At 35.1% G+C, this 14,686-nt stretch overlaps 1 protein-coding gene across 6 annotated transcripts in view; it reads left to right on the top strand.

Moving 5' to 3' along the window:
* The window catches only part of efr3a (EFR3 homolog A (S. cerevisiae)), an 82,903-nt gene extending 68,719 nt beyond the window's left edge, over positions 1-14,184 (top strand). For 4 of the 6 annotated variants that reach the window (XM_088350580.1, XM_088350579.1, XM_088350583.1 and 1 more), the window contains 6 exons: positions 1,052-1,102; positions 11,663-11,748; positions 12,126-12,174; positions 12,243-12,346; positions 13,833-13,882; positions 13,952-14,184. In XM_088350580.1, coding sequence (XP_088206706.1) covers positions 1,052-1,102; positions 11,663-11,748; positions 12,126-12,174; positions 12,243-12,346; positions 13,833-13,882; positions 13,952-14,045 — 434 coding nt within the window. In that variant the 3' untranslated portion in view covers positions 14,046-14,184. The remainder of the gene's footprint in view (positions 1-1,051; positions 1,103-11,662; positions 11,749-12,125; positions 12,175-12,242; positions 12,347-13,832; positions 13,883-13,951) is intronic. The other 2 variants (XM_088350584.1, XM_088350581.1) reach the window with 1 other exon arrangement.
* The last annotated feature ends 502 nt before the right edge of the window (positions 14,185-14,686 follow it).

Genomic DNA, 14,686 nt, shown 5'->3' with positions numbered 1-14,686 from the left:
TTTTCCTTTTTTCCTTTTTCTCTTCTTTGCCTTTATCTGTTTTTCTTTTTTGACTTCCTCATTCTTGTTTTCCTTCCTTCCTGTTTCATTCACGGCACACATCCTCTCCCTTCTGTTTTTCTCCTTTTGCCTTTACTTTTTCTATTCCTCATCGGACTACTTCTTCTCTTTCCTCACTCTTCCGTGTCTCGTTTTCCTCGTCCCTTTTCCCGTTCCTCACTTCTCGTCCTTCTGTTCACTCACGTACTCACTCACGACCTGCCTTTCCTCCTTCTTTTCTCCTTTGCTCTTTTCTGACTTCCGTTTCTGCTTTTTTTTCCAAACTAAGTTTTTTTTTCTGTCTTCTTCCCACTTCCTTTCATTGTTTTCTTTCTTTGTTTTGTCTTCAATTTTTTTCCTGTTAGTTTTTTTTCTTCCTTTTCTGTTTTTTTCCCCTTTGGCTTCCTTTATTTTGTCCCTTTCCTTCCTTGCATCACTCGGGCTGTTTTTTTTCCCTTCATTGTTTTCTTTCTTTTTTTTTCTTAATTTTTTTTCCGTTACTTTTTTCTTCCTTTTCTCCTTTTTCTCCCCTCCGGCTTCCTTTATCTCGTCCCCTTCCTTCCTTCATTGCATCACTCGGGCTGTTTTTTCCCCCCCCTTCATTGTTTTCTTTCTTTTTTTTTTCCCTTCAATTTTTTTCTGTTACTTTTTTCTTCCTTTTCTGTTTTTCTCCCCTTCCTTCCTTGCCTGCATCACTCAAGCAGTTTTTCCCCCCTTCATTGTTTTCTTTCTTTTTCTTTTTCTTCAATTTTTTTCCATTACTTTTTCCTTCCTTTTCTGCTTTTTCATTTGGTCTCCTTCTTTCCTCGCATCACTCGGGCTGTTTTTTTTCTTTCCGTCTTTCCTTTGCAAAATCCTTCCCCCTTTTTTCCTTGTCCTGGGAGAGTTCCGTTTGCGAAACTGTCTTCCCCTTTTTCTTCTATTCCTGCATTTTTTTTTGTTTCTGGGACGGACGGAAGGACGGACGGACATTTCCTGAAAAGTCTTTTGTCCTTTTTCTGCTTTCTTGAAGTTCTATACACGGTGGGGAAAATCCTGCACAGGTGCAAACAGAGCACGCGAGGTAACCATAGTAACTGTGGCGGTGGCGGTCTCCCTAGCAACCCAGCATCCCGGGGACCTCTAGACCGGGGATGGGCAAACTGCGGCTCGCGGGCCGCGCCGAACAAAAGGGCCCGAAATGTCATCACAGCATATGGAATCGTAAATCAAGTACCGATATAAGGGAGAGAGAAAGAGGGAGAGAAAATAAAGAGGTGAAAAGAGAGAAAGAAAATAAAGAGGTGAAAAGAGAGAGAGAGAGAAAATAAAGAGGTGAAGAGAGAGAGAGAAAATAAAGAGGTGAAGAGAGAGAGAGAAAATAAAGAGGTGGAGAGAGAGAGAGAAAATAAAGAGGTGGAGAGAGAGAGAGAGAGAGAGAATAAAGAGGTGAAGAGAGAGAGAGAGAAAATTAAGAGGTGAAGAGAGAGAGAGAGAGAAAATAAAGAGGTGAAGAGAGAGAGAAAATAAAGAGGTGAAGAGAGAGAGAGAAAATAAAGAGGTGAAGAAAGAGAGAGAAAATAAAGAGGTGAAGAGAGAGAGAGAAAATAGAGAGATGAAAAGAGAGAGAGAGAAAATAAAGAGGTGAAAAGAGAGAGAAAATAAAGAGGTGAAAAGAGAGAGAAAATAAAGAGGTGAAAAGAGAGAGAAAGAGAGAAAATAAAGAGGTGAAAAGAGAGAGAGAGAGAGAGAGAGAGAGAGAGAGAGAGAGAGAGGGAACAGAGAAAAAAAAATAAAGAGGTGAAGAGAGAGAACTGCAGTACTACTACAAAAAATAACTAAAATACATAAATGGAAAAACGTCATAAATATTTCTACAAAAATACTACAAAATAAAAAAATTCTGTCATGGAGGGTTTCAGAGATGATGAGAAATACTACAGAAACACAACTACCAGAAATATTTTTTCAGTACTACTAAAAAAAAATATATAACAATGGAAAAAATTCATAAATACTTCAAAATAAAGACTACTACAGTAATACAGAAAATAATCTCAAGACAAATCCAAAATGTCTCCTACATAAATATACAGAAATACTACCCAAAAGTACAACTCCAGATAGAGTACCAAAAAAAACTACCATGGAAATACTAAAGAATTACTACAGATATACTACAAAAATAGGACTGCAGAAATATGACTACTACAAAATGACTAAAGAAATACAACAACAGAAAAACTTCATAAATAGTTCAAAATAAATACTACAAAAATACTACTACAGTAATACAGACTCACGACAAATACCAAATGTCTCCTACAGAAATATTACGGTAGAAATACTACTCCAAAATAGTACCCAAAAACTACCATGGAAATACTAAAGAATTACTACAGATATACTACAAAAATAGGACTGCAGAAATATGACTACTACAAAATGACTAAAGAAATACAACAACGGAAAAACTTCATAAATACTTCAAAATAAATACTATTACAGTAATACAGAAAAAAACTCATACAAAATGTCTCCTTCATAAATATTACGGCAGAAATACTACCCAAAAGTACAACTCTAGAGTACCAAAAAACTAACATGGAAATACTAAAGAATTACTACGGATATACTACAAAAATAGGACTACTACAAAATGACTAAAGAAATACAACGACGGAAAAACTTCATAAATACTTCAAAATAAGTACTGCAAAAATACTTCTACAGTAATATAGACTCACGACAAGTACAAAATATCTCCTACATAAATATTACGGCAAAAATAATACCCCAAAATCGTACCCAAAAACTACCATGGAAATACTAAAGAATTACTAGGGATATACTACAAAAATAGGACTGCAGAAATATGACTACTACAAAATGACTAAAGAAATACAACAACGGAAAAACTTAAATAAATACTTCAAAACAAATACTACAAAAATACTACGACCGTAGTACGAAAATACTCTATCCGTTTAAAAACCGAGATGTCAAGGAATCTAGCATATAGATCATTCGGTGTCCAAGATGGGCCCCATTTTCGGACCCCGTGCGGCCCCCGACTCCATATATTTGCCCACCCCTGCTCTAAAAGGTGGGCGGGGCCTATCTGAGACGTTTTAAAGGGCCGGCGCGACTTTAAAACCCGGTCGCTGTGTTAGCTCCCTTCCAGACTTCCTGTTTCTGCGCCATGCTGCTAGCATACCTCCTTTAGCCTGCTAGCTACAATTAGCATCAACAGATTCCTTTCCCGTTTTGTCATGTTGGATTTGATTGGCCCTAGAAGGAGCAGAGGCGGGTCATTGGGATTTCCTAAGCAGAATGACACAACTAAATAATGAGCCTTCGTATGCTAATGTGAAGGAAACAATGTTTAGTGGGGGCGTAACCAGCACCTATTTTTGTAGTATTACTCCATTTGTTATTTGGTGGTACTTTTGTGTATTTCTGAAGTCTTGATTTTTTTTTTGGCCTTTCTGTTGTATTTTCCAAGTATTTCTGTATTTTTATGTTGTAGTATTGCTTTTGTAGTATTTCGGTAGCATTGTTTTTGTAGTATTACTCCAGTTGTTGTTTTGCAGTACTTTTGTGTATTTCTGAAGTCAGATTTGTTGTGTTATTTCTGTTGTATTATCCTAGTATTTCTGTATTTTTATGTTGTAGTATTGCGGTAGCATTATTTTTGTAGTATTACTCCAGTTGTTGTTTTGTGGTACTTTTGTGTATTTCTGAAGTCTTGATTTTTTTTGGCATTTCTGTTGTATTTTTCTATTATTTCTGTATTTTATGTTGTAGTATTGCTTTTGTAGTATTTCGGTAGCAGTATTTTTGTAGTATTACTCCAGTTGTTGTTTTGTGGTACTTTTGTGTATTTCTGAAGTCTTGATTTTTTTGGCCTTTCTGTTGTATTTTTCTATTATTTCTATATTTTTATGTTGTAGTATTGCTTTTGTAGTATTTCGGTAGCATTGTTTTTGTAGTATTACTCCAGTTGTTGTTTTGTAGTACTTTTGTGTATTTCTGAAGTCAGATTTGTTGTGACATTTCTGTTGTATTTTCCTAGTATTTCTGTATTTTTATGTTGTAGTATTGCGGTAGCATTATTTTTGAAGTATTACTCCAGTTGTTGTTTTGTGGTACTTTTGTGTATTTCTGAAGTCAGATTTGTTGTGGCATTTCTGTTGTATTTTCCAAGTATTTCTGTATTTTTATGTTGTAGTATTGCTTTTGTAGTATTTCGGTAGCATTGTTTTTGTAGTATTACTCCAGTTGTTGTTTTGCAGTACTTTTGTGTATTTCTGAAGTCAGATTTGTTGTGTTATTTCTGTTGTATTATCCTAGTATTTCTGTATTTTTATGTTGTAGTATTGCGGTAGCATTATTTTTGTAGTATTACTCCAGTTGTTGTTTTGTGGTACTTTTGTGTATTTCTGAAGTCTTGATTTTTTTTGGCATTTCTGTTGTATTTTTCTATTATTTCTGTATTTTATGTTGTAGTATTGCTTTTGTAGTATTTCGGTAGCAGTATTTTTGTAGTATTACTCCAGTTGTTGTTTTGTGGTACTTTTGTGTATTTCTGAAGTCTTGATTTTTTTGGCCTTTCTGTTGTATTTTTCTATTATTTCTATATTTTTATGTTGTAGTATTGCTTTTGTAGTATTTCGGTAGCATTGTTTTTGTAGTATTACTCCAGTTGTTGTTTTGTAGTACTTTTGTGTATTTCTGAAGTCAGATTTGTTGTGACATTTCTGTTGTATTTTCCTAGTATTTCTGTATTTTTATGTTGTAGTATTGCGGTAGCATTATTTTTGAAGTATTACTCCAGTTGTTGTTTTGTGGTACTTTTGTGTATTTCTGAAGTCAGATTTGTTGTGGCATTTCTGTTGTATTTTCCAAGTATTTCTGTATTTTTATGTTGTAGTATTGCTTTTGTAGTATTTCGGTAGCATTGTTTTTGTAGTATTACTCCAGTTGTTGTTTTGCAGTACTTTTGTGTATTTCTGAAGTCAGATTTGTTGTGTTATTTCTGTTGTATTATCCTAGTATTTCTGTATTTTTATGTTGTAGTATTGCGGTAGCATTATTTTTGTAGTATTACTCCAGTTGTTGTTTTGTGGTACTTTTGTGTATTTCTGAAGTCTTGATTTTTTTTGGCATTTCTGTTGTATTTTTCTATTATTTCTGTATTTTATGTTGTAGTATTGCTTTTGTAGTATTTCGGTAGCAGTATTTTTGTAGTATTACTCCAGTTGTTGTTTTGTGGTACTTTTGTGTATTTCTGAAGTCTTGATTTTTTTGGCCTTTCTGTTGTATTTTTCTATTATTTCTATATTTTTATGTTGTAGTATTGCTTTTGTAGTATTTCGGTAGCATTGTTTTTGTAGTATTACTCCAGTTGTTGTTTTGTAGTACTTTTGTGTATTTCTGAAGTCAGATTTGTTGTGACATTTCTGTTGTATTTTCCTAGTATTTCTGTATTTTTATGTTGTAGTATTGCGGTAGCATTATTTTTGAAGTATTACTCCAGTTGTTGTTTTGTGGTACTTTTGTGTATTTCTGAAGTCAGATTTGTTGTGGCATTTCTGTTGTATTTTCCAAGTATTTCTGTATTTTTATGTTGTAGTATTGCTTTTGTAGTATTTCGGTAGCATTGTTTTTGTAGTATTACTCCAGTTGTTGTTTTGCAGTACTTTTGTGTATTTCTGAAGTCAGATTTGTTGTGTTATTTCTGTTGTATTATCCTAGTATTTCTGTATTTTTATGTTGTAGTATTGCGGTAGCATTATTTTTGTAGTATTACTCCAGTTGTTGTTTTGTGGTACTTTTGTGTATTTCTGAAGTCTTGATTTTTTTTGGCATTTCTGTTGTATTTTTCTATTATTTCTGTATTTTATGTTGTAGTATTGCTTTTGTAGTATTTCGGTAGCAGTATTTTTGTAGTATTACTCCAGTTGTTGTTTTGTGGTACTTTTGTGTATTTCTGAAGTCTTGATTTTTTTGGCCTTTCTGTTGTATTTTTCTATTATTTCTATATTTTTATGTTGTAGTATTGCTTTTGTAGTATTTCGGTAGCATTGTTTTTGTAGTATTACTCCAGTTGTTGTTTTGTAGTACTTTTGTGTATTTCTGAAGTCAGATTTGTTGTGACATTTCTGTTGTATTTTCCTAGTATTTCTGTATTTTTATGTTGTAGTATTGCGGTAGCATTATTTTTGAAGTATTACTCCAGTTGTTGTTTTGTGGTACTTTTGTGTATTTCTGAAGTCAGATTTGTTGTGGCATTTCTGTTGTATTTTTCTAGTATTTCTGTATTTTTATGTTGTAGTATTGCTTTTGTAGTATTTCGGTAGCATTGTTTTTGTAGTATTACTCCAGTTGTTGTTTTGCAGTACTTTTGTGTATTTCTGAAGTCAGATTTGTTGTGTTATTTCTGTTGTATTATCCTAGTATTTCTGTATTTTTATGTTGTAGTATTGCGGTAGCATTATTTTTGTAGTATTACTCCAGTTGTTGTTTTGTGGTACTTTTGTGTATTTCTGAAGTCTTGATTTTTTTGGCATTTCTGTTGTATTTTTCTATTATTTCTGTATTTTATGTTGTAGTATTGCTTTTGTAGTATTTCGGTAGCAGTATTTTTGTAGTATTACTCCAGTTGTTGTTTTGTGGTACTTTTGTGTATTTCTGAAGTCTTGATTTTTTTGGCCTTTCTGTTGTATTTTTCTATTATTTCTATATTTTTATGTTGTAGTATTGCTTTTGTAGTATTTCGGTAGCATTGTTTTTGTAGTATTACTCCAGTTGTTGTTTTGTAGTACTTTTGTGTATTTCTGAAGTCAGATTTGTTGTGACATTTCTGTTGTATTTTCCTAGTATTTCTGTATTTTTATGTTGTAGTATTGCGGTAGCATTATTTTTGAAGTATTACTCCAGTTGTTGTTTTGTGGTACTTTTGTGTATTTCTGAAGTCAGATTTGTTGTGGCATTTCTGTTGTATTTTTCTAGTATTTCTGTATTTTTATGTTGTAGTATTGCTTTTGTAGTATTTCGGTAGCATTGTTTTTGTAGTATTACTCCAGTTGTTGTTTTGCAGTACTTTTGTGTATTTCTGAAGTCAGATTTGTTGTGTTATTTCTGTTGTATTATCCTAGTATTTCTGTATTTTTATGTTGTAGTATTGCGGTAGCATTATTTTTGTAGTATTACTCCAGTTGTTGTTTTGTGGTACTTTTGTGTATTTCTGAAGTCTTGATTTTTTTGGCATTTCTGTTGTATTTTTCTATTATTTCTGTATTTTTATGTTGTAGTATTGCTTTTGTAGTATTTCGGTAGCATTGTTTTTGTAGTATTACTCCAGTTGTTGTTTTGCAGTACTTTTGTGTATTTCTGAAGTCAGATTTGTTGTGTTATTTCTGTTGTATTATCCTAGTATTTCTGTATTTTTATGTTGTAGTATTGCGGTAGCATTGTTTTTGTAGTATTACTCCAGTTGTTGTTTTGTAGTACTTTTGTGTATTTCTGAAGTCAGATTTGTTGTGACATTTCTGTTGTATTTTCCTAGTATTTCTGTATTTTTATGTTGTAGTATTGCGGTAGCATTATTTTTGAAGTATTACTCCAGTTGTTGTTTTGTGGTACTTTTGTGTATTTCTGAAGTCAGATTTGTTGTGGCATTTCTGTTGTATTTTTCTAGTATTTCTGTATTTTTATGTTGTAGTATTGCTTTTGTAGTATTTCGGTAGCATTGTTTTTGTAGTATTACTCCAGTTGTTGTTTTGCAGTACTTTTGTGTATTTCTGAAGTCAGATTTGTTGTGTTATTTCTGTTGTATTATCCTAGTATTTCTGTATTTTTATGTTGTAGTATTGCGGTAGCATTATTTTTGTAGTATTACTCCAGTTGTTGTTTTGTGGTACTTTTGTGTATTTCTGAAGTCTTGATTTTTTTTGGCATTTCTGTTGTATTTTTCTATTATTTCTGTATTTTATGTTGTAGTATTGCTTTTGTAGTATTTCGGTAGCAGTATTTTTGTAGTATTACTCCAGTTGTTGTTTTGTGGTACTTTTGTGTATTTCTGAAGTCTTGATTTTTTTGGCCTTTCTGTTGTATTTTTCTATTATTTCTATATTTTTATGTTGTAGTATTGCTTTTGTAGTATTTCGGTAGCATTGTTTTTGTAGTATTACTCCAGTTGTTGTTTTGTAGTACTTTTGTGTATTTCTGAAGTCAGATTTGTTGTGACATTTCTGTTGTATTTTCCTAGTATTTCTGTATTTTTATGTTGTAGTATTGCGGTAGCATTATTTTTGAAGTATTACTCCAGTTGTTGTTTTGTGGTACTTTTGTGTATTTCTGAAGTCAGATTTGTTGTGGCATTTCTGTTGTATTTTTCTAGTTTTTCTGTATTTTTATGTTGTAGTATTGCTTTTGTAGTATTTCGGTAGCATTGTTTTTGTAGTATTACTCCAGTTGTTGTTTTGCGGTACTTTTGTGTATTTCTGAAGTCAGATATTTGTGGCATTTCTGTTGTATTTTTCTAGTATTTCTGTATTTTGATGTTTGTAGTATTTCTATAGTGTTTTGGTAGGATTTCTATATCTGTTGTATTTTTGTAGTACTACTATAGTTGCACTTTTGAGGTATTTCTGTAGCAGTATTTTTGTAGGATGTCCATATTATCTTTGTAGTATTTCTTTCATATTTTTTACTAGAACTGTAGTTGGATTTTTGTGGCATTTCTGTTGTATTTTTCTAGTATTTTTGTAGTTTATCTGTAGTATTTCTACAGTCTTTATGTAGTATTTCCCTATGATATTTCTTTGTAGTTTATCTGTAGTATTTTTGTATTATAGTTGGTATTTCTGCAGTACTACTGCATTTCTGTGTTGCAGTATTTCCACAGTGTTTTTTCGTAGTATTTCCTTATGATGTTTCTTTGTAGTTTATCTGTAGTATTTTTGTATTATAACGCGAGTTAAATCTCTGGTATTTCTGCAGTATTACTGTATTTTCACGTTTTACTATTTCTACAGTCTTTATGTAGTATTTCCCTATAATATTTCTTTGTAGTTTGTCTGTAGTATTTTTGTATTATAGTGCGAGTGGTATCTCTGGTATTTCTGCACTATTTCCACAGTGTTTTGGTAGTATTTACATTGGATATTTTTGTAGTATATCTGTTGGATTTTTGTACGATCACTGTAGTACTTCTGGATTAATATTTATATAGCAGTATTTGTGTCGTAATATCAATGTAACTGTATTTTTGTATTATAATATGACTGGTGTGTTATTTTTGTAGTATTCCTATAGAAGTATTTTGAAATATGGCCATACTAATATTTTTGTAATATTTCTGTAGTTGAATTTTGGTAGAATTGATGGTGTCCTATTTCTGGAATAGTATTTTATATCATAGTATTACTGAAGTAGTGTTTTTGTAGTGTTTTTATGTTATTTATTTTCTTCTCAGGGGAAAGACAAAATTATATATTAGGTCCTTGTTTTGAAACATTACATTTAGTTTAGTTTTGTAGTAATTTTGTAGTATTTATATATGTATGTATGTAGTATTTATTTATTGAGTTGGGACTTCAAGTGGTCATCACAAAAAGTCTCAAAGGTCTGTATAGACCACAGGTGTGAAACAGGCGGCCCGCGGGCCGGATCAGGCCCGCCAAAGGATTGAATCCGGCCCGCGAGACAACACTCAGAGAAGCGCAAGAGAAAAACAAGCTGCAGGTTCAAATACGTCCACTAGATGTTGCCAAAGCCAGGTGCCTCTCACAAAGACACTGTATTTGGATTTATTTTTCTCTCTCTCTCTCTCTCTCTCTCCCCCCTTTTCCACCCATTTCCTCCCACTCTCTGTCTCTGTCTCTTTTACTCTCCTTGTCTCTCTTTTCCTCTTCCTTTGTTGCTCTTTGTCTCTTTCTCTCTCCGACTTCCATTTTTCCTTTTCTCTTTCTCTCTTCCTACCCTTCGCGCTTTCTTTTCTCTTTTCTCTCCTTCTGTCTTTCTATTTCAATACAATAAGAAATTGTACTTGTATTTCTTTCTCTCTCTCTCTCTCTCTCTTTCTTTTCCACCACTTTTCTCCCACTCTGTCTTTGTCTCTTTCTCTCTCTGTGTCTTTTAACCTCTTTTGCTCTAACTTCCCTTTTTCCTTTTCTCTCTTCATACCCTTTGCTCTTTCCTTTCTCTTTTCTCTCCTTCTGTCTCTCTTTCTCTTTGGGTTTCTAACTTCCTCTCCCTTTCTTTTCCCCCTCTCTCACGACTTTTTCTCATGCTCTCGCTCTCTTTTTCTTTCTTTGTCCCGCCCTCTATCCTCTTTTCCCACCCTCTTTCTCTTATTTCTTGATCTCTCTTTTTCTTTCTTTTTAATCTACTCGTCCGGCCCCCGACACTATGTTTATTCTATCGTGTGGCCCCCGAGTTCAAATGAGTTTGACACCCCTGGTATAGACTATTATTACAAATGGCGAGAAGAAGGGGACCGAGTACAGAGCCCTGGGGAACGCCGCGGGAAACACAGAGGACGCTCAAGGGTCAATTTGTCCTATCGGAGAGATGGAAAGCATGAGAGGACGCTTCCTGTATCCCTGGGAGACTCCCGCTGCTAAAAACGTTAGCCGTTAGCGTGTCAAGCATGCGGCTCGCGGGTCGGATACGAGACCCGCCAAGGGTTTCGACTCGGCCCGCGAAATTATTTGGAGGCTTTCTCTTTTTCTCTATCTAGCTTTTTGTTTGTCTTTCCTTATCTCCTTTTTTTCTTTTTCATTCTCTCTTCTCTCTTTCTGTCTTTTTTCTCTCGCTGTCTCTTTCTTTTGATTTTGATTTCACTCTCTAGCTCTGTCTCTACATCTTTCTCTTTTTTATTTTCTCTTTTCTTCACTATTTCTATAATCTTGCTCATCCTTATTTTGTTCTTTCTCTCTCTTTCACTGTTTTCTCTTTCTGTCTGTCCTTTGCTCTCCTTTTTCTATTTCTTTTTTCTCTTTCCCTCTCTGTGAATTTCCCTTTGGGGATGAATAAAGTATCTATCTATCTATCTATCTATCTTTTCTCCCTCTCATTTTCTCTTTTTTTATCTTTCTCTTTCTGTCTGTCCTTTTCTCTTATTGTCTTCTCTCTCTTTTCTCTTTCTCTTGTTCACTCTCCATTCCCTCTCTTTCTCTTTATTTTCTCTTTTCTTCACTATTTCTGTTCTCTTGCTCATCTTTATTTTGTACTCTTTCTCTCTTTCCGTCTGTCGTTTGCTCTCACTTTTCTATTTCTTTTTTTTTTCTTTCTCTCTCTCCTTTCCCCCTCTCATTTTCTCTTTTTTTAATCTTTCACTCTGACCTTTTCTTTTCTTCTTCTTCTTCTTCTCTCTCCTCTTTCTCTTTCAGTCTCTGTTTCTCTTTCTTTCTCTCTCCTTTTCTCTGTTATTTTTTTCATTGTCTTATTCTCTTTCTTCTGCACTCTCCTTTTTTCTTCTTTCAATTTCTCTTGTTCTTGTTTTCTGCTGTCTTTTTTCTTTCTTTCTCTTGCTCTCTCTTTCTCTCTCTCTCTCTTGTGGCCCCCTGTAAAAATGGTGTGTTTCTAGCACACGGCCCTGGAAAGCTAACCGATTTTGACCCCCCTCCCGCCTTAGATGAAGATCGACTGACCAGGAGAAAGAGTTTCGTGGACACCGTCTCGCTGCAGGTGGACATCATGGCCGGCAGCCTTCCTGACAAGGTAGGATAGCTAATAGTTAGCCGGCTAATGGTTAGCCGGCTAACGGTTAGCCGGCTAATGGTTAGCCGGCTAATGGTTAGCCCTTCAAAACACAACAAATTAGCCGGCTGGCCCTGGCTAACGCCTAGCCCCGGCTAGCCCTGGTTAATGGCTAGCCCCAGCTAACGCCTAGCACCGGCTAACGGCTAGCCCCGGCTAAGGGCTAGCCCCGGCTAGCCTCGGCTAACGGCTAGCCCCGGCTAGCCTCGGCTAACGGCTAGCCCGGCTAACGGCTTGCCCCGGCTAACGGCTAGCCCCGGCTGACGGTTTGCCGGCTAACCGCTAGCCGGCTATCGGCTATTCCCGGCTAACGGCTAGCCTCCGTGTTTGTTGGTCAGTCGCCACTGGCGGAGGAGATCACCTTCGAGACTTTGAAGAAAGCCATGGGTGAGTGGAGAGGGGGGGGGAAAGACGGGAATCGAACGCGTGACACGTTGCGCCCGTGCTTCGAGCAGACACGAGCGTCCCGGAGGATCAAGAACGCGAGCGTCGTCGTCAAGTGATGGAGAAGTTCCAGAAAGCTCCTTTTGAGGAGATCGCCGCGCATTGCGAGTCCAAGGTCTTCTTTTTTTCATAGCCTTGCCTTTTAGCTTTCTTTTTGCTTTTCCCTCTATCCCTTTAACTTTTCCCTTTTTTTTCCTTCTCCTTTTGTTCTTTTCTTTTTTTTCTTTTTCCACCCTCTGGTTCTTCTTTTTTTCTGATTTTTTTTTTATGTCGGTCTTTTTTTTTTTCTTGTCTCTCACTTTTTCCCTTTTGCATTTCTTATTCTTTTTTTCTATGCATTTTCTTTATTTTTATCCTTTTTGTCTTTTTTTGCTTTCTCTTTTTTCCCCCTTTTCTTTTTTTGCTTTTTTTTCCCCTCTTTTCTTTTTTTTCCCTTTTGACCTTGCCCTTTGCCACATTTCTCTTTTCCTTTTGTTCTGTCTTTATTCTTTTTCTTTTTTTTTAAACTTTTTCTTTGTTTTCTTCTCCTTTTGTTCTTTTCTTTTTTTCTTTTTCCACCCTCTGGTTCTTCTTCTTTTCTGATTCTTTTTTATTTTGGTCTTTTTCTTTTCTTTTTTCTTGTCTCTCACTTTTTGCCTTTTTTTGTTACTCTTTTCTCCTCTTGTTCTGTTTTCTTTTCTTTCTTTTTTCCTCTTTTCTTTTTTTCCCTTCTCATTTTCTTTATTTTTATCCTTTTTTTGGTTTCTCTTTTTCTTTTTCTCTAAACTTTCTTTTTACTTTTTTTTCCTTTGCATCTTTTTTATCCTTTTTGTCTTTTTTTTGTTTTTCCTTTTTCCCCTTTACATGTTTCTCTTCTTGCTCTATATGTTTTCTTTTCTTTCTTTTTTCCTCTTTTCTTTTTTTTCATTTTGTCCTTGCCATTTGCCCCATTTCTCTTATCCTTTTGTTTTTCTTTTTCCTTTTCTTTTTTTTCTTTTGCATTTTCTTTATTTTTTATCCTTTTTGTCTGTTTTTGGTTTCTCTTTTTTCCCCTTTACATGTTTTTTTCTCTTGTTCTATATGTTTTCTTTTCTTTTTTTCCTTTTGTCTTTGCCCTTTGCCCCTTTTCTCTTTTCCTTTTGGTCTTTTTTTATTCTTTTTCTTTTATTTTAACTTTTTCTTTTTCCTTCTTTTTTTTTCTTTGCGTTTTCTTTATTTTTATCCTTTTGTCTTTTTTTTGGTTTCTCTTTTTTTCCCCTTTACATGTTTCTTCCCTTGTTCTATATTTTTTCTTTTTCTTCTTTTTTTTCCTTTTGTCCTTGCCCTTTGCCCCTTTTCTCCTTTCTTTTTGTTCTTCTTTTATCCTTTTTCTTTTTTTTAACTTTTTCTTTTTCCTTCTTTTTTTTTCTTTGCGTTTTCTTTATTTTTATCCTTTTGTCTTTTTTTTGGTTTCTCTTTTTTTCCCCCTTAGATGTTTTTTCTTGTTCTATATTTTCCTTTTGTCCTTGCCCTTTGCCCCTTTTCTCCTTTCCTTTCGTTCTTTTTTTATCCTTTTTCTTTTTTTCTTTTTTTTTTCCTTCTTCTCCTTCCCCAGCTGACTCCTTTCTTCGTTCCCCCTCCAGGCCAACATGCTCCAGGAGCGTCTGACGCACATCTTCGAGCTCACCATCAGGCGAGTACTTCCTTCCTTTCGACGCTAACGTAGCCGCGGTAAGCTAACGGTCTGACTCCGCCCCCTCAGACCGCCCCCCAGCCCGTCGGGCGCCTCCGGCCCCGCCCACCACCCCTCCGTGCCCGTCTACGAGATGAAGTTCCCCGACCTGTGCGTGTACTGAGCGTCGCCGTGGCGACCGGGACCTCCCGGCCACCAGGGGGCGGCGGCGCTGTTCCGCATTTCGTGAGCCCAAATGGCAGCTAGCCAAATGATGTTTCGGGGTTAGAACGCCGAAATCGTTTCACGGACTAGTAGAAACTATTTAGGTTTGATGGTAAAGTGAGGTGATAAGAAAGGATGCCTTTTTGTAGATCTTGAATGTCAAAAAGGGGATTGTCGAGCGCTACGCGAATCTGATATTCGTGACTAAATATGCAGTGAGAAGAATTGGAAAGTTTGAGAAAGTGTGGGATGGAGCACATCTTGTAAGTATTGGACGGATGAGTAAAGGGGCAGTGTGTAATTGTTTTTGCCTCTTAGTGGTTTGAAAAACTTCAAATGAATGAATTAGCTTTTCTATTTTTTTTCTCCTGTTTTCTCTTTATTCCCTCATTCTTTTATTTTTCCTTTTTATCCGTTTTTTTTTCTATTTCCTTTTTCCTCGTTGCTTTATTTCTTTTCCTTTTTTCTTTATTCTGTTTTCCTTCCTTTCATTCATTTTTCTTTTCCCTTTGTCTTTTCTTTTTTCCCCTTTTTTGCTTTTTCCTTTTTTCTCTCAGTTGCATTGTTTCCCTATTCCATTTCTTCATTTTTTCTCCTCGT

This window comes from Urocampus carinirostris, chromosome 1 (assembly GCF_059441175.1).
Source record: "Urocampus carinirostris isolate Australia breed hairy pipefish chromosome 1, RoL_Ucar_1.0, whole genome shotgun sequence".
Classification (NCBI taxonomy): Eukaryota; Metazoa; Chordata; class Actinopteri; order Syngnathiformes; family Syngnathidae; genus Urocampus; species Urocampus carinirostris.
Note: the sequence above shows the minus strand (reverse complement) of the source record. Positions and strands in the feature narration are given on the sequence as shown.